At 44.7% G+C, this 25,409-nt stretch overlaps 1 protein-coding gene across 3 annotated transcripts in view; it reads left to right on the top strand.

Moving 5' to 3' along the window:
* WSCD2 (WSC domain containing 2) overlaps positions 1–25,409 on the top strand; it is a 685,960-nt gene that overhangs the window by 475,866 nt on the left and 184,685 nt on the right. For all 3 annotated transcript variants that reach the window (XM_075324018.1, XM_075324011.1, XM_075324026.1), the window contains one exon: positions 14,814–14,998. In XM_075324018.1, coding sequence (XP_075180133.1) covers positions 14,814–14,998 — 185 coding nt within the window. The remainder of the gene's footprint in view (positions 1–14,813; positions 14,999–25,409) is intronic.

Consider the following 25,409-nt stretch of genomic DNA (forward strand, 5'->3'; position numbering starts at 1 on the left):
AGATGCTTTGCATGAAGCACTCTCAAAAATACGCGTGCCTTTCCCGTCCCCTGGATGACCCAGGGGAAGAAAAGTCCTCTGAGAGCCAGGACTTGTTCATCTTGGTTCTTTTAGAAACACAGCGAGGGGACTCCAACCACAGTCTCCCTCGTTGACACTAATTGGGCCACACACACCCCACTTGACTGGCTTCAGTTGAGCCAATTTTCAAGCTGAAAAAGATGCTTTGCATGAAGCACTCTCAAAAATACGCGTGCCTTTCCCGTCCCCTGGCTGACCCAGGGGAAGAAAAGTCCTCTGAGAGCCATGACTTGTTCATCTTGGTTCTTTTAGAAACACAGCGAGGGGACTCCAACCACAGTCTCCCTCGTTGACACTAATTGGGCCACACACACCCCACTTGACTGGCATCAGTTCAGCCAATTTTCAAGATGAAAAAGATGCTTTGCATGAAGCACTCTCAAAAATACGCGTGCCTTTCCCGTCCCCTGGCTGACCCAGGGGAAGAAAAGTCCTCTGAGAGCCATGACTTGTTCATCTTGGTTCTTTTAGAAACACAGCGAGGGGACTCCAACCACAGTCTCCCTCGTTGACACTAATTGGGCCACACACACCCCACTTGACTGGCATCAGTTGACCCCCATTTTCAAGATGAAAAAGATGCTTTGCATGAAGCACTCTCAAAAATACGCGTGCCTTTCCCGTCCCCTGCCTGACCCAGGGGAAGAAAAGTCCTCTGAGAGCCATGACTTGTTCATCTTGGTTCTTTTAGAAACACAGCGAGGGGACTCCAACCACAGTCTCCCTCGTTGACACTAATTGGGCCACACACACCCCACTTGACTGGCATCATTGTCAGTGGACAGACACGTGTGCTTATCTGCCAGCAGACCCCCAGCAGCACTGAAGATAGGTTCTGAGAGAACGCTGGCTGCAGGACACGACAAGATCCCCAAGGCGTACGTGGCAAGCTCAGGCAATTTATCCAGATTGGAAGCCTAAAATGAGCAGGGCTCAAGTTGCACAATAATGGAATCGATGTTTCCTTGCATATACTCATATATCTGTGTGTCCTCCTCTTTTTCCTTGTCCAGCTCTTTTGTTTTCGCATGAGTATATGTCCTTGTCACTTTCCCATGTGTTGTGAGTTGTTTGTCACCTTTTGGACACCTTTGAGGGTGTTTTCTAGGTGTTTTTCTGTGTTTGTGATTGCCTGCCATTGTTTCCTATTGGCTCGAGTTCGGTTCGTCGAACGTTCGACGAGCCGAACTCGAACGGGACCTCCGTTCGGCGAACCGACCTCGAGCCGAACCGGGACCGGTTCGCTCATCTCTAGTCCTTACCGGACCTAGCCTCTGGTGCACTAAGTGCCTGAGCATGCCCAGTAGCCGGAGCAACAGGCTCAGAAAGCAGACTATCAGTTTGAGCATGCTCAGTAGGCACATCCCAGAACTTAGACACAGCACGAAGTCCAAGTACCTGTGCAAAGAGGCTGTTAGGGTTAATTGTGGGAGCATGCTCAGTAGCCTGAACTGAGGACTTAGTCTCAGACATAACACAATCAGGCTGAGCATGCTCACTAGGCAAAACACCGGGCTTAAACTCTGGCTGGGGTAAATCGGCGCACGCATGCGCACTAGCCGCCTCTCCACACTTAGACGGGGTGGAAGGAACAGCCAACTGGACGACCCGAGGCACGGCCAAGAACGGCAGCCGGCGCCTGGGCGCAACAGGAACCGCAGCAGGCTGCTTGCGGCTATGGCGGCGCCGGTTCGTAACAGTACCCCCCCCCTCTAGCGGCCCTCCCACTCGAATGGTCTATAGTCACCTCAGATACCACTGAGCGACGGGCGGAAGATGGAGACATGCAGTGGGAGCTACAAGACTCGCTCCACCGCGTAATCACCCCAGACGACCAGTCGATATGTGGGGAATGTTGCTTCAACCAAGGAATACCCAGCAGAATATCATCTGCCCCCTTAGGGAGAACCAGAAATGAAATGGTCTCCCTATGCCCAGATGACATGGCAAGGGTAATGGGCACTGTCCGCTGGTGAATTACCTTGGGCAACAAGGACCCATCCAATACACAGACTCTCACTGGCCTTGGCATTTGCACCAGTGGGATGGCATGCCCCGGGCAAAAGAGGAGGAGATGAAACTATCCCCAGCACCTGTGTCCACACTTGCCCTTGTGGACCATGTTGACCACTTAAAGGAAATGGACGCGGGAAACGTCACCCTAATGGATGACGCAGAGTCCAGTCTACCTTCAGCTATGGTCACCAATCGCGGTCGCTTACCCTGACGCTTTGGGCAACGGTTGGCATAATGACCATACTGCCCACAAGCGAAACAGGAAATGCCCTTGCGACTCAAAGACCTAGCAATACCAACCCTAGCGATGTCCAAAGGGACAGAGATGTCCTCTAAGGGAGGTGCAGTAGGAGAGACCACTACAGTGGCTGAATGACCCTCTGACCTGCGCTCCAGCTGACGTTCGGAGGTCCGCAGGTCAATGCGGGTAGCCAGAGTCATGAGGCCCTCAAGGGTAGTTGGTACCTCACGCGACGCTAATGCCTCCTTCACGTGCGAGGCTAATCCTCTCCAGAACAGTGGAATGAGAGTCCTCTCTGACCACCCCAGTTCTGCAGCAAGTGTCCTGAAACTCACAGCATATTGACTTGAGGAGGTACGCCCCTGCTCCAAAGTCAGTAGCTGTAGGGCCGAGTCGTGAGTGACCTGAGGCCCCAGGAACACTTGTCGCAAGGACTCCAAAAACTCCTTAGAGTCTTGTACTACGGGGTCATTCCTCTCCCACAATGGTGTAGCCCACTCCAGTGCTCTATCAGAGAGCAAGGAGATGATAAACCCCACCTTCGACCTCTCTGTAGGAAACCGTGCAGCCAACAGCTCTAGATGGACTGAGCACTGGTTCACGAATCCCCTACATGCCTTGCTGTTCCCCGTAAACTTGTTGGGCAGCGAGAGGTGAGGGAGGGTTGGAGTAGGCTTGGTGACTGACACCATTGCAGCCGCTTGAGCCACCACATCATCCATATCAGCAGCAAGAGCAGACTTCTCCAGAGACCTCACTCTGGCATCAAGCTGCAGCATGAACTGACGTAGCTGCTCCATCTTCGCCATGCCAGCCAGACCCTGGCGCAGTCTTACTGTTACGGGGGGACCGGCAGATTAGGACCAGGGGGTATATATCCTAATCGCCAGTCGGGCCCCACCGTGCTCCAGATGACAAAGGAGCTGCTGGCACCTGAGGGTTAGGCGGAGACTATAGAGCTGGATGGCTCTGAGATAACCCAGGAACTCTGGGAACCGGTCACGTGTGTTGGGACACGTCAGACCGGACGACAACCCGATTATCATTTTGGTGCACCTAGCGCTACACCAACCACGTGTGCAGGAAACATGTCAGGCCGGGTGGTAACCAGGTAGCGTTGACCGGAAGACCGCCACGAAAGCGCCCTGTCGGCCACGTGTGTAGGACACGTCAGGCCGAGCGGTCTTCCGATTAGCGTTTCTGGCCACCTCTCGACTGGCCACGTGTGTGTAGGACACGTCAGGCCACATGGGTACACCAGTAGCATTGACCGGGAAGCCGAGAAGGATAAGGAACACCCTGTTAACTCCACAGGGGTCCTGGGGTACACTGTCCGTGCGCGTAGGGGACACAACTGGACAGGTGGCGCAGCAGGTGCGTTGTCCGTGTGCGTAGGGGGCACAATCGGACAGGTGGCGCAGCAGGTGCGTTGTCCGTGTGCGTAGGAGGCACAATCGGACAGGTGGCGCAGCAGGTGCGTTGTCCGTGTGCGTAGGGGGCACAATCGGACAGGAAGCACAGCAGCCGCAGCCCAGTTAACGCCACTGGACTGCTATAGCAAGACTGGAACGGCAGGAGGGAAGCACGGTGCCTGACCCTGATGTGCCGAGCCACGAATCTTGGCGTGACAAGCACCGTTCGCCTAACCCTACCTACCGCTTCCCAACATAGGCTTATGCCGCAATGAGGCTCTAACATGGAGGTGTGCTCTGACTGAGCAAAAGTGAAGACTGCGCACCTCCATGTTGTCTCCAGCCCCTTTTATAACCTGGGTCCGCCCCAAACCCAGGGTGGAACCACCAAGGTCCAATAGAAGAGTGCAATGTCATCAGTGACGTCACATGCGACCTATCCGGAACCGCCACATCATTGATGACCTCATGGCAGCCACGCCCCAAACACTTCACCAGTCATCGTCTGACGACCAATACTGAGGTGCCAGATCATAGGGGCGGGCCTCTGCGAGCCAGTCCGGAGTTGCCACGTCATCAGGACACCTGACACCCTCTGCCCTATCAGGGCCTGCCACCTCACGGACATGCTCAGTGAGGTCCTTACCGGACCTAGCCTCTGGTGCACTAAGTGCCTGAGCATGCCCAGTAGCCTGAGCAACAGGCTCAGAAAGCAGACTATCAGTTTGAGCATGCTCAGTAGGCACATCCCAGAACTTAGACACAGCACGAAGTCCAAGTACCTGTGCAAAGAGGCTGTTAGGGTTAATTGTGGGAGCATGCTCAGTAGCCTGAACTGAGGACTTAGTCTCAGACATAACACAATCAGGCTGAGCATGCTCACTAGGCAAAACACCGGGCTTAATCTCTGGCTGGGGTAAATCGGCGCACGCATGCGCACTAGCCGCCTCTCCACACTTAGACGGGGTGGAAGGAACAGCCAACTGGACGACCCGAGGCACGGCCAAGAACGGCAGCCGGCGCCTGGGCGCAACAGGAACCGCAGCAGGCTGCTTGCGGCTATGGCGGCGCCGGTTCGTAACAATTTCCATAGCAAAATCTCAATAGAAAAAAACAAACAGGACCTGACCAAGTCCTACAAGGGACAATTGTGTAAAACATTGTAAGAATAAGAACAAGAGAGTCAACAGTCTGAAAAGCAGGCACATTTCAGGACTGAATAGGCAGTTTTCTTAATTAGTATATGCCAAATATGTACAGTGGCATGTAAAAGTGTCTGCATTCCTGGTCAAAATTACTGTTATTGTGAACAGTTAAGCAAGTTGAAGATGAAATGATTAGTGATGAGCAAATATATTCGGCACTATTCACTACTCACACAAAACACTTTGCTATCTTCTTATAGCCATCTCCTGCTTTGTGGGACTTCACCATTTTCATTTTCAGAGTGCTAGTCAGCTGTTTAGAAGCACATGTTTTTGGCACCAGTTTAGAGGAGTCTGGGTATTTATGAAGCTATGAAATTTGCATCACTTGGCCTTTCCTAACTATGATAAGGAATCATCCATAACCCAAACAGGCTAATTAATGTCTTGGTCAAAGTTATCTGAGTACACAAATCTCAAAGGGTGAACAAACTTTTTCATCGGCACATTATCCTTTTTGTAATTCTTCAAATGTAAAAGATGAAAATCATTTTTACCCCTAACATACTAATGAAATTCGTCATTTTTAACTTTATGCCATTTAGATTTAATTTCATCTTTACCTTGCTTAACTGTTCACAAAAACAATAATTTTGACCGGGGGTGCCCAAACTTTTACATGCCACTCTTCACTGGGGATGGATCAGTCTAGAGGTCTTTACATCAAATAGGATAATAAATATTAAACAGTAAACAAATGAATTCTGGGGAAGAGCTTAGAGAGAGAGATAAAGAGATAAAGAGATAAAAAAATAGTGGGAGAGGTACCAGTTGAGATATGAAGAGGAATAACAAAGTAGGCAAGGGAAAAAAGAACCAAAAAGGTTACAGATATATTCCACAATGTCATGTCACCTCCCCCTCTCCACTCTCTATCCAGCCATTGCCCGGCCAGTCCTTGATTGATGCAGATTTCGTCATGCAGTAGGTTATGATGCAAGTTATACTTCTGAGCTACACTGAATTAAATGATGACTTAATAGGGACCAGGATTCCAGTCCCTAATGGACTGACTGACAGAAATGATGAATTTTAACTCTATTGAACAAGCTAAAGTCAGTCATATTTCTGTGGGAAGCTAAAGAAGTTATAAATTGAAGCTTTCATTAAAGATGTTGGCAACTTTATCATTATTTTGACAAATATGAGGACATGATTTTGTGGCATTTACTAATACATAAGTATGACAGGTTCTCCTCCTGTGCTTGTTAGTGCTGCCTTTCTTGTAGACTGCATAGCTCTCTTGTTCTCTAAATGGAAATTGATGTAGGGTCATGTACCAAACCTGTCCAATAGCCTCCTCCATCTTAAAATAATTATGTGTAGTGGCTTTTAATTCCTTTGCTCTGTAGCCAACTTTCATTTTTGTGCTTTTTTCGCCCTTTTTTCCAACAGCCAGAACTTTTTTACTTTCCCGTGAACGTAGGTGTATGAGAGCTCATTTTTTAATGGTTGTAGTTTTGAATTATTTCATCCATTTGTACCATATAATATACATAAAAATGGGAAAAAAAATCCAAATGAGATGAATGGTGAAAAAAAATGCAATTCAAACATTATTTTTTCTGTTTCAGCCTGTATTTGCGCTTCACAGGCATACCAAGATAGCCTTTAGTAGGCCCTTGGGTAGACATGGTAACCCAGCTATCGTCTGCAATTGCAACAAGAATGGGGCAATTTGTGCTAAGGCTAACAATTTCATAGTGGTGCGAGGCAGTAGTCGTCGGTGGGTGAGGGATTGACTTCGGATTCCATGGCACGCTACATGAAAGAACTGTGTGAACATGTATTGTGTGGGCTGTGAACCCGTGCAATAATAGTCCTTTTGCAAGGACACAGTCCAGAAAATATGCAGTGTTCCCAATTATAAAGAGGGATGGGAAAACAACTTCAGGTATCTGCGGTCAACAACAAGGAGTTGTGGATCCGACTGGATTCTAGACCATTCAGTTACTCATAAACCATCCTGGTCTGAGGGCAAAATAGGCACAGCAAGGACCCCCGGGCATCCGACTCCATTCTCCTCTCAAGTGGGTTTGCGGACTGTTCGTGCTCTGGTACCGGCAATATGCCCAATCTAAAAACAAAAGCCACATGCTCTTGTACCACCTAGATCACAGTAATCCCTCGAGCAACCGAATATGCCTTTTGGATTGGCTCCTGTGCAACAACTGCACTTCCATCCAATCTGCAATGGTGATGTTTTCGTCGCTCATGTCCTCCACCCCACGTCTTGCCCCCAGCTCTCTTTCAGGATCAGGGCTTCCAGCAGGGTTGTTGAGAGAACTACTAGCAGCTAGGCTCATATGGCCTCCAATCGCTCTACCTGTCTGCAGGACAGGGACCAGACTTACATGTACGCCTCAGCTTTGGGCTCCGAAGACTGAGTGACCCTGTCTGCCAAGCCACCCGATAGCATATTCTAAAGAATATTGTCAATAGAGTGTTCTGCACTCTGTGAAAGAGTGTCTGTAACCCATTTCAAGGAAAGGAAGCCATGAGTCCTTGTACCAGAGAGGGATTGACTCCAGACGCCCCAGAATGCTACATGAAACAGCAGTCTGTGAACCCGTGCATGTCGCATGTTGCCGCTGACATCGACTGGCGTTGACTGGATAATGGCTCATATTCACAAGTGGACCACCCATTCGTTTCCATCAACAGAACTTTATTTAACGTTTCATTCTCAGCAACAACTTTACATCTTGGAGAGTGGGCACATATATTCCAGCACATTACAATACTACAAGGCATATTTAGAAACAGTCTTAAGGGTGCTTTACACGCTGCGACATTGCTAACGATACATCGTCAGGGTCACGTCGTTAGTGACGCACATCCGGCGTTGTTAGCAACATCGCAGCGTGTGAAACCTAGGAGTGACGATCAACGATCTCAAAAACGTTAAAGATCGTTGACACGTCGCTCCTTTTCATAATATCGTTGCTGCTGCAGGTACGATGCTGTTCGTCGTTCCTGCGGCATCACACATCGCTATGTGTGACACTGCAGGAACGACAAACATCTCCTTACCTGCGTCCACCGGCAATGAGGAAGAAAGGAGGTGGGCGGGATATTCCGCCCGCTCATCTACGCCCCTCCTCTGTAATTGGGCAGCTTAGTGATGCCACTGTGATGTTGCTATGACACCGAACGCACCTCCCCCTTGAAGGAGGGATTGTTTGGCGGTCACAGCGATGTCGCTGAAAAGGTATGTGCGTGTGACGCTGCCGTAGCTATAATGTTCGCTCCGGCAGCGATCACCAAATGTCGCACGAATGACGGGGGCGGGTGCTATCGCACACGACATCACTAGCTATCGCTAGCGATGTCGCAGCATGTAAAGTACCCTTTAGTTCTCCCTGGATTGCTTCCAACGTTACTGGTCCTGTGATGTCCAGCACAACCCAGCCTAATACTACAGTCCAACTCGTGAATGTAACTTTCTATTTCAGTGGCTCCATGTCTAGTCTCCTTACAGGGGTGAGGATTAGGAGTCCAATCACAACCGCTAAAACAAAGCCTTACAGTCTCAGACACTTGGGAAGAATCCACTAGGGTAAGCCAACTCCGTTCACATGCCAGTTAAAATTATCCTGTTACCTTGATGTAGCATGGCCACTAGAGTCCTGTCCTCTGGCTCCTATTGTCTGAAGCTGCTCTGTTCGAGAATCAAGCTCTATTCTTGATCAACAGTCAAAGATCACATTATCTAATAGCCAGTCTTTTTTGTTTACTTTTGCTGCCACAAGTCACCCACTGTATGTGACCTTCATGACCTACAAACTATCCATCTGTGACCTTTGCTCTCTTGGTCTTCAATTCACTGATCCATCTAGAATTAACCGTCTCTTTCCTTATCAACTAGCACCTCCAATTGGAGGCTAGTCCCAGTACTTAACCATTACTTATCCTATAGTCTGGTAATTTCCTATATAAGTACTATGCAATGTTGCGGATGGGGGCCAGGCCACTGCAGGGGCTGCTCGGATCCGGGTTCGTTACTGCGGCTCGAGTGGTAGCCGGACCCAGGCTCGTACGAACATACGCCTTCACAACCGTAGAAAAGGGTGGTATTTAGAGGTGATGGTTTTGTCAGTGACGCCACCCGTGGGTTGCGGTGAGAGTTTGTAGCACCTCCGCTGCCTGGTGATGGGAGGCCCGGGGCTGATGGAGCTGGGCAGCAAGGTGGAATCCCCTCCATGTGTAGAGGGGGTTAGTCCTGGGGCCCAGGTGTTTACGGGAGCAATGGCTGGTGAAGGTGACATGCAGGGTTGGACTGGGGGTGAATGGTGATGTACTCACAGTTCAAAGAATTGCACACAAAGTTCAGTGTTAAACCAAGTTGCCAGTGACCGGTCGCCTCTGGCGGGTGTATTTGGGACCCACACCCGGGTGTAGCAAACTAGAGTCCATTCCTCCTGCACTCAGTGTTTGTGTCTTCAATGGAACAACTCTGCTTGGAACGGGGAAGTCCACTCCCGGAACTGTGTATGTTGGGAGCTGTGGCCCGCGAAATCTGACCCGTGGGATCTCTGTGGGTTCTCACGGACACCATATCCCCTGCATTAGGCTACCATTTTGCTCTCTGGGCTTCGGTAGATCAAGGCCTGAAACCTCATCCACGGCTGGTTAATTAACAAGGGGCATGCAACCTTCCTCGTCCTTGGGTCCAGGCACCCCGTCTGTGCACGGCCTCTGGACCGGATTCCCGCTGTCGGCATCGGTGGGCTACAACCCTGCCCCGGTCCACTTTAGGTCTCCCGGGACCGGATCTCCGTTACCTGTGGTCCAGCTTGCCGTCTGTCACCTAGTCAGGTAGTCCAGGGACCCCTACCCCTGACTCCACTGCACTCCACATTCCTCCACTGTCAACTGTCAGCACTGTTCCCTGACTCAGACTGTTCTGTCTTGTTCCCTCCCCTGACACCTCAGGACCCCTAGGTGGGCGCTCCCATCCGCCTGGTCCCGCCCACTGGTGTGTCCCTATTGTCATGAGGGGGTGGCTAGGCTTTACTGGCTGGTGTTGTGCACCTGGGTGTGGGTTTTTGTGTCGGTAAGCCAAAGAGGGTGGAGTATTGTACCTGAGAGAGATTTGTACATCCTCTGTGACTACCTGGTTTTGCCAGGGCGTCGCAGCAACACATTGCTTATAATAGTACATTACATTACACATCACATTATCAACACTACATCTCACAGGAACACATTACCTTAAATTATATTACAATACAGTCCACATTGCACAAATTTTCCAAAGGACGCCAGGCATTAGTAAAATTACACTATGCAACGCAATTGGAATCTTCAGGGGCAGAAATGTGACAGCAACATTCCACTACTCTTAGGGGTGCTTCACACATAGCGAGATCGCTACCGAAATCGCTGCTACGTCACGGTTTTGGTGACGCAACAGTGACCTCATTAGCGATCTCGCTGTGTGTGACACTGAGCAGCGATCTGGCCCCTGCTGTGAGATCGCTGCTCGTTACACACAGTCCTGGTTTGTTTTTTTATTGTTGCTCTCCTGCTGTGACGCACAGATCACTGTGTGTGACAGCGAGAGAGCGACGAAATGAAGCGAGCAGAGAGCAGGAGCCTGCATCTGGCAGCTGCGGTAAGCTGTAACCAGGGTAAACATTGGGTAACCAAGGTGGTTACCCAATATTTACCTTCGTTACCAGCCTCCGCCGCTCTCACGCTGCCAGTGCCGGTTCCTGCTCTCTGCACATGTAGCTGCAGTACACATCGGGTTAATTAACCCGATGTGTACTGTAGCTAGAAGTGCAGGGAGCCAGCGCTAAGCAGTGTGCGCTACTCTCTGCACATGTAGCTGCAGTACACATCGGGTTAATAAACCCGATGTGTACTGTAGCTAGGAGTGTAGGGAGCCAGCGCTAAGCAGTGTGCGCGGCTCCCTGCTCTCTGCACATGTAGCTGCAGTACACATCGGGTTAATTAACCCGATGTGTACTGTAGCTAGGAGAACAGGGAGCCAGCGCTAAGCAGTGTGCGCGGCTCCCTGCTCTCTGCACATGTAGCAACTTTATGATCGCTGCTGCGTCGCAGTGTTTGACAGCTAAGCAGCGATCATAACAGCGACTTACTAGGTCGCTGTTAGGTCACAGAAAATGGTGACGTAACAGCGACGTCGTTATCGCTGTCGCTATGTGTGAACCCAGCCTTAACACGAGCACTGGCAACTACATCACTTAATGCTGCTATCATAGATTGATAGCGGCATTTTAATGTTTAACAGCAGTGAATGAAGGTCTGCTGTGTCAGCTGCTGATAGACACATATGCAGGCTATGTAACATAGCTGGCATCAGACATGTGTGGAGAGAGCTCAGATTCTAAGCACACATGGTCACCACTTTGGTCAACTCCTATAAAAGATTGAGCTTTAAAGGGATATTGCCATCTTCAAGATTCTATCCAAATATGTAGTAGGTGTAATAATAATAATATTAGCAAATGTCTCCAATTAGTAATGTAGTGTAGTTTCCTGATATAGCCATGTCTGTTACCTCATGTGCAGGGCATTTTACCTTAGGTGTCCATTAACTGGTTAACAGATTTAACTGATCTCCAATACAGCAATACCTGTTAATTGCACATGTCGGCTGATTAGATCAGCCGACATGTGTGGGGAAACATGTGGGCTCACAATGAATATGAGAAATGGAGGGCACCACAAAATAGCCAAGAAGGGGATCTATTTGGCAAATACCAATCAAAAAGTGTATAATAAAGAAGAACGAGGTATGCCACACATGGATGATCACCCAAAAATATTACAAATTTTATTAAATAAACACCATGCAAAAATTGAAGGAACAACTCAAGTGATAAAAACAGACTGATCCCAATGAGCTGTATGAAACAGCAATTAACACAGGACCACATTAAGCCGATCAGTATACTCAATAACAGATATAAGTTAAATAATTAAATATAAATATAAAAGAAGCCAAGAAACATACATAAATTGCACAAGCGTGGAAATAAGTTCACAAGGCAGGTTAGTCTGCAAAGGTGCTGCAATAAAAACAAGACCTAAGCATAACATCAAAGATACAGCAAGATCAAACCTAGGTCAGAGAAATGAAGCAACCTCAATGTTTGGAGAGAATATGTGAATCTGCAATGCAAAACGTAAGGTCACAGTGTGGGAGAACCCCACGCGTATTGCACCGAAATTGGGACTTCACCAGGGGTAAAAAGGTGTCCCTCCAGAGCACATTGGAGGATATAAATAAGTAAATAATAATGAATACTTGGTACAGTTGTGTGGGAAATCTAGCTGCTAGCAGCATGTCGGTGGTACTACGGTGATGAGTGTGTCAAGATGGCAGTCGGCAAAAGAGCATGGCCGAACCAGAAATGAAAAGAGCCTGACCCGAACAGGAACTGGTCATGTAACTGCACAATGAATAAAGGAATGTGTGGTTGCGTAGTTTAGCAAAGGTAGCCTGGACATAGAGGGCTGAGGCCAGATACAAAGTGCGGTTGTGTAAAAAGACAAAAAAGAGAGTATTTACTGTAGCTCTGAGGACATGTATTGGCGTGCAGGTGCATCAGGATCCTGACAGGGACAATGAGACCCAAGGGAAATAGAATACAAAGGGTGGTAAAAGAAAATAGTATGGTACACATTATGTAGGTAAGCAGGGTGTGACAACAAAAAGGATCATGCAGAAAAGCAAAGATAGTAAAGAATAGTCATGTATGGAAAATGTTAGCATAATAAATGATTAGATAAAAAAATAATAAAAGATTAGTGATAATGATAAATTAATAAAGAAAAATAAAGAAAAACTAAAAAAAACTAAACTAAAAAAAAGTAGGCTCGCAGCACGACTCCGCATTAAAGGGACATGACGTATTATATACTGGTATGTCATAGGTTGTGAAGAGGTTAAGGACACCTTTTATCTGCTTTCCTCTTTACCTCAGCTAGAGGATCTGAATGACTTAAGACAATGCATCGATTAGCTGGCACACCTCTAGACAGAGCTGGACTATCGCCTATGCTTCTGCAATGTCACTGAAGGATATTACTTTAAACATTTGTAGGGTATAGAAAAAACTTTGATAGGTAGCGCGTCTGTTCATGTTAATAGGTGTGTGTTATACTATCTTCAGTTATGAATACCCAGATTATAATATTACACCATCCTTTTTAAATTACCCTGTACTAGTAAAAACCGCAAAATCATCTCCCCAACATTTTCGATAAGATAAAGATAAAGTGGAGCCATTTCAAAAACCTCAAAGGTTATGTGACACAGGGATTTTGACCCAATGGAGCACTAACAAGTTAACCTACAGTGTAAAAATGTCAAACTGACCATTTTGCCCCAGGTAGATGAAAGTCTGGCTGGGTATCTTGAAAAAACATTAGCGCTCCCTGAAGGAGTCTTTACACACGAAACGCGAGTCGAGGTTTGCAGCATGCAGAACTACCAGACCATCTACCAAGGTAGTTAGCTCATTTTTGTATTGCCGACCTTCACTAATTCCAATAAGTATGATTACTGATTAGTCAAATAGGGCATTCTGTTGGTATAGCACCTGTACACTCGTACAATATATTTTGCTTTCTTATATTGAGTAGTTTTCACAAATAATGGACACTGGGGCATCAAATAAGATCTGATTACATTAGGTAAACCAAACACACTTGTTTACAGTACCTGCATTAATCAGCTTCTGTCGTCTAATTGTTATTTTTATAATTATATGAGTCCTATCCGTTTGGTAGAATAAATGATCTGTTATGCATTACAAGCACATTAGTACCTGTTTATTTGCTGCTATAAGGGAACATCCTTGTCTATATATTTCTTACTTGGCAATAATCTGTAAGCATTGCTTTTAGTATTTTAATAAAGTCTGTTTTTTTTATTCACACGCATTTTGTCTTGGTCACTATCCCCTTTATTGTTGTTTTTTGCCCACACCTTAATGGGGATCTTTTTTATTTGATATGGGTATCTCGAAAAGCCTACCTGAAAATTTATTCTGGATATCTTGAAGAATTGACAAAATGTGAGCATCTGAAATATGCCAATTTGTATAGACTAGTATGTAAAATATCTGGCATTTTTATAATAAATTCATTTGTTTTATTTTTAATATAAACATCTTTAGTCTTTTCATTCTTTAGGTAAAATAGAAAAAGTTTTAACATTAGCATATTGTAAACGATTATTTATGTGCTCAATGTTTTCTTATATGTATACCAACAATATAATAAACCTTACGGAATAGGATTACATACATGATAATGTACAACTGCCAAATGATCAATATAGATATAGAGAAAATGACACTATTTCTAAGCCCAGGTGCACCAGGCTACCTGATTAAAATATAGTGTAGGAGCAGAATGATTTCTTTCAATTATTGCACAGGGAATTATCCCAGGTGAGTCTCTACTATAGTAACAAACACATGAGCTATAAATGAATTGGCCACAAGCATCAGGGACTATAAATCTGACCCAGAAGAGAGAATTAAGTATACAGAAATAGAAGCGTATACATGACCAGCGAGAATTGTCATTTCCATATTTCAGACTGTATCATGATGATGGATATTCACTGTAGCACATTCTGTGTAGCTGTCTTATTTCTAAAGACTTGTACAAACATCTTCATTCTTATTCATTCATAAACAGAGACAGAGGTTGGTATAAAGCTGGAATTCAATTAGTGAATAATTTATTAATCTATGAAAACGTCACCTATAAAACAGTCCAGTAGGTTGGCCACAGTATGAGGAACGTGATTACCGTAATTCAATCAATTGTACTTCATTATTGTTTATTCCTATGCACATTGTTTTTTTGCAGGGGTTACATGTACGCTGGGCTGGAGTTTGGCGCAGAATGTTACTGTGGTCACAAAATTAAAGCCTTAAATGTTAGTGAATCGGAATGTAACATGGAGTGCAAAGGAGAAAAAAGCAACATGTGCGGTGGAGTAAATCGCTTGTCCATCTACAGACTGGAGCTCACACAGGAGTCTGCGAGGAGGTGTGAGTACTGTTTTCTTTGTATTATTTTCTTAACTTTTATAAGTGGATCTGAACTTCATAACATAAAATATTATTTTCCGTGTCGAGACTGCTAATAGAGGCTCCACGGACCCTTTGATTTGCATACTTCCCAGGGGGCAATGCACCTAGGATTTCACTGTGTTGAGCGCCTTCGCTGGCTGCCGGCAGTGTTTTCTGGCTGGTCTCCCCGAGATCAGTGATTGTTTTGTCTTGTTGGTCTACTAGGCATTGCTCCCACCTAGCCAGAATCCTACTCCACACTGATGAGGGGGCAATACCCCAAAAAAGCTGTCTGTGGATGGATAACTGGCCTTGGTATTTCCCTTGTCATATCTTTAAACTTGTCACGAGCTGGATATTGACTAAAAGGGCCACTTAATATGGTGGTTATGGTGGTCTCCTAAAAAGAGCCAAACGTTGGCTAGGTCCTTCCCGGAGGAATATCTGGCTATTTTTGAGACTCCTAACAGAGGCTTCAAAGACCCTTTTGAATAACATAACATATGGCTGAGCTATTTGGTCTTCAAACAATCTCTCCTTCTGTGTTAATTGGGACCATTGATTTATTAGGACACATTCATATGTTTGATTTTTCAAGTGCGCAAAAAAGGTCAGAGTGTCGTCATTGTCTTGGTTCGGGAGTTTCCTTAGTGAATCAGGCTTTATCATTAGAATTTTATCAGAAATTTTAATAAATCATTTATAAAGCTTCTCCTCTTCATTGCAATGTTAATCACTGACAGCATACAGATAGCACACTGATGTCATCCATGTGTTGTCCATGATTTTCACAGACCAATAGATCTGTATAGGTAATTTTGACTTGTGACTTCATTAAAAAAATGAATATGCCTATGTGATTTTTTTTTGTGGAAATCTGGTGCGCAAGAATGCACAGACCTTAGAACAACACCGTAGATTTTAATGAGTACTTGTTCTAGAACTTCGGGTATTGTTAGAAACATATTTTCCTTATGCTTCTTACACAATTATATTGCTAGTCAATTCGTCCATGTTTCCTAAATAGATGAATAGCACTAAGATGTACACTGGTGACACCATCATTATTTAGTTTCTCTAGTTATTTAGCACTGAATATTTGCAGGATACCACCCAATTGATTGTGTTACCACACTCACTGTTCCTTTCCAATTGTCACACAACACACATGGGGATCGTGTTCAGAAGAACCGAGGTCTGACGCACAATGAAAAACACAACTAAAAAAACACCACAGACAAAAGGGAACACCGGAACACTGAGGACACAATAACAATGGTGGGCCCTGGGACTAGTGAGAGGGTTGATGGGCACCTCCTAATCTCACCTGTAGCTGTCCCTACTCTCCTAGCCAGTCTCTATACAGTCTCCGCAACTGTCACCGAGCAGCACCCTGGGTCCCTACGAAAATCCTATAGAGGCCCTGACTAGTGAGAGGCAGGTGAGGTACACTAAACCCACCGCTGCACTAAAGAGATAAGAAGGTAGGAGAAACAAACCCTGCTGGTATATATGTCCTCAACCTGTGACCCTCCTGGTATATGTCCCCATCCTTGGCCCTTGCTGGTATGTATGTCCACATACTGGTATATATATTCTCTTTCTGGTATATATGTCACCCTCATAGTATATATGTCTTCATCCTGAGCCTCTCCTGGTATATATGTCCCCTTCCTAGTATATACTGTCCCCCTCTTGCACCCCTCCTGGTATATACTGTCTCCTTCCTAGTATATAGGGATATAGTGTCCCCCTCCTGGTATATATTGTACTCACCTTCCCTAGATCCCAATCTCATGGCGTTCTCCTGTGTAGCCAGCGCGCAGTGGCTGGCAACTTTCATCGGCGTCTGTATTATGGTAATGCATGACTTCATTGTCATGCGCTGCCCTCAGTCACTGGGACGGTGATGAAAGCTTCTGTCTTCTGTTTGGCTAGCAGCATGTATCACAGGGTAGCAACTCGACTGGTCTCTGCACTGCGATGCATTTCAGCTGGATGTGTGCCTCCAATGCACATCCAGCTGAAGCTGGGGTTGGCGGGCCACCTGCACCCCCAGGCCTGGTCACAGTCACGATCCCTGCGACTGCAATCGTTACGCCCTGTCTACAATACACATGTACATTTACACAAGTTTAGCCAATAAAATGTTTAATGGGATTGTTTTCTTTTAATTAGTCGGGCAGCACAGCATTAGATAAGAGTAAAAATAGTTTCTGTGTGGGATGCACAAATTTCCACTCTGATGGCGACACCATCCCACAGTGTAAATAATCATGTTGCCTAGCTTTGATTGACAGCAATGACCTCCCTTATGTAGTGCAAATCTAGCAATAATTCTTGTTTTGTTCACGCAAAGCTTGGTGCATGTGCATAGGCGAGCTTTTTTACTCTCTAAAAAGTGAAATAAGAATGTGCCATTCTTTGGATAAGCAGAGAAAGCACAAAATTTATTAAATCCAGATGATGTAGGGGAAATCACCAATGTCAAATAAGACAAGGGGTCAGGAGTATCTCCACTGCAAGAGCTTTCAAGGACAGTCCAGGTTCTCACATAAGACTGGAGAGGGGGGATTTACAATTGATGCAGGTCAGAAATAATGGCATCCACTTCGGTGGTGAGCAATTATACATTCAGAAAGGTAATTTCATTATGAGCACTGCGATGAGAACAAATTAGAACATAAAAACCTACTGAGTCACAGGTTCACAAAGGCTAACAATAATGTAAAAGTCTTAAATGGATTATGAGAGTGAATCAGCGCGGATATATTTTTTATGCACAAGGGGGGGAGGTCTTGTTACATTCACAAAATTCGCCACCATTACCTCTTACAGAAAGCTGTAACTTCCATTGAGCAATAAATTCCTGTTATTATTGTACACTGTGTACCTTGAAATGTTATGAATGGTTCAGGTCAAGTGAACAGCACATCACTCATCTTGTCCGATTACAGTTTTGGCCATTAAGAGCACATAATGTTGTATGTATTTCTTTGAATGAGAAAAGTCAATGAGAACTGAATGAGGAGTAGTGCCTATTTCTGAAATGTTGCCATGTCTTAACTTAATTTTCACCCCCGCGTCATCCACACATCTAACTTTATTGATAGAGATGGCAGTTATCCATTAGAGCCTCCTCATAGAACACAGCATACTTTTTCTAGTACAGCGTGACAATGAGTGCAGCTACATGGTCACTACAGAAGCATTACCTGTAGAGATAAACCTAATATATCAACATATTTCATATCAAAGGGAAACTGTTAGCACTACAGATGGGCAAATTTATTTGAGTATTCAAATTTCTGTAATTTGCTCTGTGTGAATTATGCAAAATGGCGGCCAGTTACAGCCACATCTTGCTGAACAGTAAAGGGCTGGCATAAGTTTAAAGAGCTAAAAAACAAAACATACTCACTGGTCACCTCTCCGGCCTTCCCTGCTGCTATCTGCCGAAGTGAATTTCCAGAACCTACTCATTGATGGAAGCCCCAGCCTAGAGTGAACACCAGGTGCGACACAACAGTGGTGCGAAGGACCGGACAATGGACATAGAGGTGCCTCCTCCTGCCTGGCTGATGGGTCTTTTGCCTCAATTCAAACATCATAGAGCTGTCAGTCAAGAATGAGGAGGCAGCACTGGATGGGGAATAGAGCTGGAGTGATCGAGTATTCAGATATACAGGCTCATTTGCATATCAGTTCAAACACTGATTTCTCAGTAACACATGAATGAACTGTCCAGATAAATCCATATAAGTTAAAACCTAGTACGGCAGGCCTTAATGAGATGCACCTGGCTAGCTTTGACTTAAGATCAGGTTGTGTGTTCCCCTGGGTCTCTGAGTCTGTGAGGGATTGAACAGAGTACAGTGTGTGGAAACTGAGTAAGCAGGCTGTGCATGGAGGTGAATACTTCTGTTTGGTGTGGGAAACTGCTGTAGCTCAGGCTGAATGAGACACCTAAACTGGTAGGACTCTACGCCTTATGTAAGGAACGTTCTCTCAAGAAAAATGGACTGTAATCTGTTTGGGTAAGCCTGCACTGACATACATGAGCCTGTATGAACTGTTTATTTGCTGGTATACCTTTGTGTCCAGAAGACGTTATTTTGGTTGTCGAATCTTTTGGAGTTTATGAAATCAATAAAACTGCACGTTTGGACCAAACCACTTTACCTGTGTGAATATCTAACGTCTATATAAGGGCTTGAATTCAAATAGATGAGTGCCAGATCATTTATATATATATATAACTATGAGACCTGAAAATATGACATACAAAGCATTGCAGTTATATAAATAAATATATATATATATATATATATATATATATATATATATATATATATATATATATAAAAAAAATTATCTGGCACTCTTCTGTCAACAACTTTAGGATAAGAGCAGTGACCTTAGAGCGTGTTTATAATGCATCCCCTTTTGATGTCAACATACAGTCATATGAAAAAGTTTGGGCAATGTTAACCTTTTTTCTTTATAACAATTTGGGTTTTTGCTACAGCTATTTCAGTTTCATATATCTAATAACTGATGGACTGAGTAATATTTCTGGATTGAAATGAGGTTTATTGTACTAACAGAAAATGTGCAATCCGCATTTAAACAAAATTTGACCGGTGCAAAAGTATGGGCACCTCAACATAAAAGTGATATTAATATTTTGTAGATCCTCCTTTTGCAAAAATAACAGCCTCTAGTCGCTTCCTGTAGCTTTTAATGAGTTCCTGGATCCTGGATGAAGGTATATTTGACCATTCCTGTTTACAAAACAATTCCAGTTCAGTTAAGTTTGATGGTCGCCGAGCATGGACAGCAAGCTTCAAATCATCCCACAGATTTTCAATGATATTCAGGTCTGGGGACTGGGATGGCCATTCCAGAACATTGTAATTGTTCCTCTGCATGAATACCTGAGTAGATTTGGAGCGCTATTTTGGATCATTGTCTTGGTGAAATATCCATCCCCTGCGTAACTTCAACTTCGTCACTGATTCTTGCACATTATTGTCAAGAATCTGCTGATACTGAGTTGAATCCATGCGACCCTCAACTTTAACAAGATTCTTGGTGCCAGCATTGGCCACACAGCCCCAAAGCATGATGGAACCTCCACCAAATTTTACTGTGGGTAGCAAGTGCTTTTCTTGGAATGCCGTGTTTTTTTGCCTTCATGCATAACGCCTTTTTGTATGACCAAACAACTCAATCTTTGTTTCATCAGTCCACAGGACCTTCTTCCAAAATGTAACTGGCTTGTCCAAATGTGCTTTTGCATACCTCAGGCGACTCTGCTTGTTGCGTGCTTGCAGAAACGGCTTCTTTTGCATCACTCTCCCATACAGCTTCTCCTTGTGCAACGTGCGCTGTATTGTTGACCGATGCACATTGACACCATCTGCAGCAAGATGATGCTGCAGGTCTTTGGAGGTGGTCTGTGGATTGTCCTTGACTGTTCTCACCATTCTTCTTCTCGGCCTTTCTGATATTTTTCTTGGCCTGCCACTTCTGGGCTTAACAAGAACTATACTTGTGTTCTTCCATTTCCATACTATGTTCCTCACAGTGGAAACTGACAGTTTAAATCTCTGAGACAACTTTTTGTATCCTTCCCCTGAACAACTATGTTGAACAATCTTTGTTTTCAGATCATTTTAGAGTTGTTTTGAGGAGCCCATGACGCCACTCTTCATAGGAGATTCAAATAGGAGAACAACTTGCAAGTGGCCACCCTAAATACCTTTTCTCATGATTGGATACACCTGCCTATGAAGTTCAAAGCTCAGTGAGGTTACAAAACCAATTTAGTGCTTTAGTAAGTCAGGAAAAAGTAGTTAGGAGGGTTCAAATCAAGAAATTGATAAGGGTGCCCATACTTTTGCACCGGTCAAATTTTGTTTAAATGCGGATTGCACATTTTCTGTTAGTACAATAAACCTCATTTCAATCCAGAAATATTACTCAGTCCATCAGTTATTAGATATATGAACTGAAATAGCTGTTGCAAAAACCCAAATTGTTATAAAGAAAAAAGGTTAACATTAATAGGTGTGCCCAAACTTTTTCATATGACTGTAATCTGCAGCGGGGGTTCATGTGAAAGTCCACATCTCCGGCCGGAGCGGTATTCTTCTTCGTACAGAAGTAGGAAGGCGACTTCCGGCCGTGTATAGATTATAGGGGATTGAATGCGATTACCATCAAGAACAAGGATCCTCTCCCTTTAATCTCGGAGCGGAGGGCTAAGATCGAAATTTGAATTACGGGGGGCTTACAATCTCATCCGTATGCGAAGGGGTGACGAATGGAAGGCCGCCTTTAACACCAGGGACGCTGACTACGAGTACCTCTAAATTCAGAGAAATATGAACAAGCATAACTGCATTTTAATACATAAGGAATGAAAAATACAATTAGCCATATGAACAATTGAAAAATTTCAATTTTTCAATTTCTCATATGGCTAATTGTATTTTTCATTTCTTATGTATTATAAAGCAGTTATGCTTGTTCATATTTCTCTGAATTTGGTGTGCAGCTTTCACTTCATATAGATTGTGTATACAGTTAGGTCCAGAAATATTTGGACAGTGACACAAGTTTTGTTATTTTAGCTGTTTACAAAAACATGTTCAGAAATACAATTATATATATAATATGGGCTGAAAGTGCACACTCCCAGCTGCAATATGAGAGTTTTCACATCCAAATCGGAGAAAGGGTTTAGGAATCATAGCTCTGTAATGCATAGCCTCCTCTTTTTCAAGGGACCAAAAGTAATTGGACAAGGGACTCTAAGAGCTGCAATTAACTCTGAAGGCGTCTCCCTCGTTAACCTGTAATCAATGAAGTAGTTAAAAGGTCTGGGGTTGATTACAGGTGTGTGGTTTTGCATTTGGAAGCTGTTGCTGTGACCAGACAACATGTGGTCTAAGGAACTCTCAATTGAGGTGAAGCAGAACATCCTGAGGCTGAAAAAAAAGAAAAAATCCATCAGAGAGATAGCAGACATGCTTGGAGTAGCAAAATCAACAGTCGGGTACATTCTGAGAAAAAAGGAATTGACTGGTGAGCTTGGGAACTCAAAAAGGCCTGGGCGTCCACGGATGACAACAGTGGTGGATGATCGCCGCATACTTTCTTTGGTGAAGAAGAACCCGTTCACAACATCAACTGAAGTCCAGAACACTCTCAGTGAAGTAGGTGTATCTGTCTCTAAGTCAACAGTAAAGAGAAGACTCCATGAAAGTAAATACAAAGTGTTCACATCTAGATGCAAACCATTCATCAATTCCAAAAATAGACAGGCCAGAGTTAAATTTGCTGAAAAACACCTCATGAAGCCAGCTCAGTTCTGGAAAAGTATTCTATGGACAGATGAGACCAAGATCAACCTGTACCAGAATGATGGGAAGAAAAAAGTTTGGAGAAGAAAGGGAACGGCACATGATCCAAGGCACACCACATCCTCTGTAAAACATGGTGGAGGCAACGTGATGGCATGGGCATGCATGGCTTTCAATGGCACTGGGTCACTTGTGTTTATTGATGACATAACAGCAGACAAGAGTAGCCGGATGAATTCTGAAGTGTACTGGGATATACTTTCAGCCCAGATTCAGCCAAATGCCGCAAAGTTGATCGGACGGTGCTTTATAGTACAGATGGACAATGACCCCAAGCATACAGCCAAAGCTACCCAGGAGTTCATGAGTGCAAAAAAGTGGAACATTCTGCAATGGCCAAGTCAATCACCAGATCTTAACCCAATTGAGCATGCATTTCACTTGCTCAAATCCAGACTTAAGACGGAAAGACCCACAAACAAGCAAGACCTGAAGGCTGCGGCTGTAAAGGCCTGGCAAAGCATTAAGAAGGAGGAAACCCAGCGTTTGGTGATGTCCATGGGTTCCAGACTTAAGGCAGTGATTGCCTCCAAAGGATTCGCAACAAAATATTGAAAATAAAAATTTTTTTTTTTGGGTTTGGTTTATTTGTCCAATTATTTTTGACCTCCTAAAATGTGGAGTGTTTGTAAAGAAACGTGTACAATTCCTACAATTTCTATCAGATATTTTTATTCAAACCTTCAAATTAAACGTTATAATCTGCACTTGAATTCTGTTGTAGAGGTTTCATTTCAAATCCAATGTGGTGGCATGCAGAGCCCAACTCGCGAAAATTGTGTCACTGTCCAAATATTTCTGGACCTAACTGTATTTCGGCTAGCACCCTGTTCACATTTACAATGGTGTTACAGCAGTCTTTTTGATTATTACTAAGAGTATCTCATTATGCCCTTCGGGCTATGTAATGCCCCTGCGGTTTTACAAGACTGATGATGTCTTCCATGATGTACTCCAGTCCTTGGAAGTCATTTATCTGGATGATATTGTCATCTTTTCTCCAGATAAAGTGACTCACCGAGAGGATGTGGCATGGGTACTAGGTCGGCTGCATGAAAATGCACTCTATGTTAAGTTGGAGAAGTGCTTTTTCAAACAGGAGTCCATACCTTTCCTGGTTATATCATCTCAAGCTCAGGATTGGCTATAGATCCTGTAAAGGTGGAGGCTTTCATGAATTGGCCCGAACCCGGGTTGCTGAAGGTTGTACAGCATTTCCTGTTGTTCGTGAATTACTATCTCCAGTTTCTACCCCACTTCCCCACTTTAGCTGCACCCCTAGTAGCCCTGACTATAAGGGTGCGAACCCCAAGGACTGACTGAACTCCTTCACTTCCCTCAAAGCCCACTTTTCTGGTGCTTCCATTCTTCACCATTCGGATGTGGATAAGCCCTTGATCTTGGAAGTGGATGCTTCAAAACTGGGTGCAGGGGCGGTCCTTTACCAAAAGGATCCACAGGGGTGAAAACATCCTTGCTTTTTCTTCTCAAAGATGCTTTCCCCTGATGAGTAGAACTACTCCATCAGAGATCAGGAGCTGCTGGCTGGCCATGAAGCTGGTGTCGTCCGAATGCAGGCACCTACTTGAGGGAGCTAAGCACCCTTTCTTAGTGTACATGGACCATAAGAACCTGTTATAACTGCAGTCCCCCCAGCGTCTAAGCCCCAGAGAAGCTAGTTGATCCCTCATCTTCTCTCGATTCGATTTTGTTTTACGGAGAGAAGAACGCTCGGGCGGATGCACTTTCTAGGTCCATGTACACAGAGGATGAGGAGGAGGAGCCTTGCCTCATTGTCCCCCTGACAGCCTGAGGACGATCTCTCCTCTGTATCTTGATCAGGTACCCCCGGGAAAACGTATGTGCCTCCTGAGAGTCAAGTGGAGTTTTTAGCTTGGGCCCACACTTCCAAGATAAGAGGTAACTGTGGGGCCAAGAGGACACAGAAGCTCTTAGAGAGGTCCTTTTGGTGACCACATCTTGCACAGGATGTGTGAGAATACATCCTAGCATGTGTCTTGTGTGCCACCAACCGTCCATCCAGGCAGAGGCCCCCAGGCTTGTTGCATCCACACCCAATGCCTGACTGCCCTTGGAAGATAGTGGAGATGGACTTTGTTGGAGACCTCCTCAAGGAAATCACTCAAATGCCAAAATGTCATAAAACAACAATTTTTTATTAACATATTCATTAAAAAATGACAGTTTTAATTATTGGCACAATGGGACAGTGTAAACCACAAGTGAGTCCCTCCTAACAAAGGAGGGGTAGGTGCGGGCGCAGTCAGACCATCCGTATAGGTCAGAGATTAAATACATATAGTCCAAAATATGGTCATGGGACCTCAAGGGTACATCTCATATGCAGAAAGCACATCGCTGGGACACCACCATAAAGTACACACAAAAAGTGTTGTTCTAAACCACTTATATCCAATCAGTATGGGTATACCCAGGAGGTTTGCAAGGACATTTATACATAGAGAGTTCTATTTACTGGTAAGAGTACATAACAGTCCCATCAACCTCCAAATGACCGTTCATACTAATCAATATGGGCATAACCAGATGGTTGTTAGGATGCTGATACATACAAAGTTTTACTTATAGTAGAAAGAATTTTATAACAATCCTATCAACTCCAGGTGACAGCTCATGCACATATAGTATAGATCACCTTAGAGGTAGTGAAAGAGGGCATCACCGCTATACTAAAGAGTATACTAGTTAATCAAAGTCAAAGCGGCGATGACCAGTCCCACCAACCGCCTATCAACTTCATAAGTCATCCGGACCATACTAATACAAAAAAGTAAACAGACCTGACTGGTGAGCCGACCACGCACCCGCAGCCACCACGCCTCGACGCATTTCACTGCTGCTTCTTCGGGAGGCAGGTGTACAATGAAGGAGTGTAAGGAGCTATTTATACCCTGGTTTAATAAGGGAGCACAATGTAT

This window comes from Anomaloglossus baeobatrachus, chromosome 1 (genome assembly GCF_048569485.1).
Source record: "Anomaloglossus baeobatrachus isolate aAnoBae1 chromosome 1, aAnoBae1.hap1, whole genome shotgun sequence".
Lineage (NCBI taxonomy): Eukaryota > Metazoa > Chordata > Amphibia > Anura > Aromobatidae > Anomaloglossus > Anomaloglossus baeobatrachus.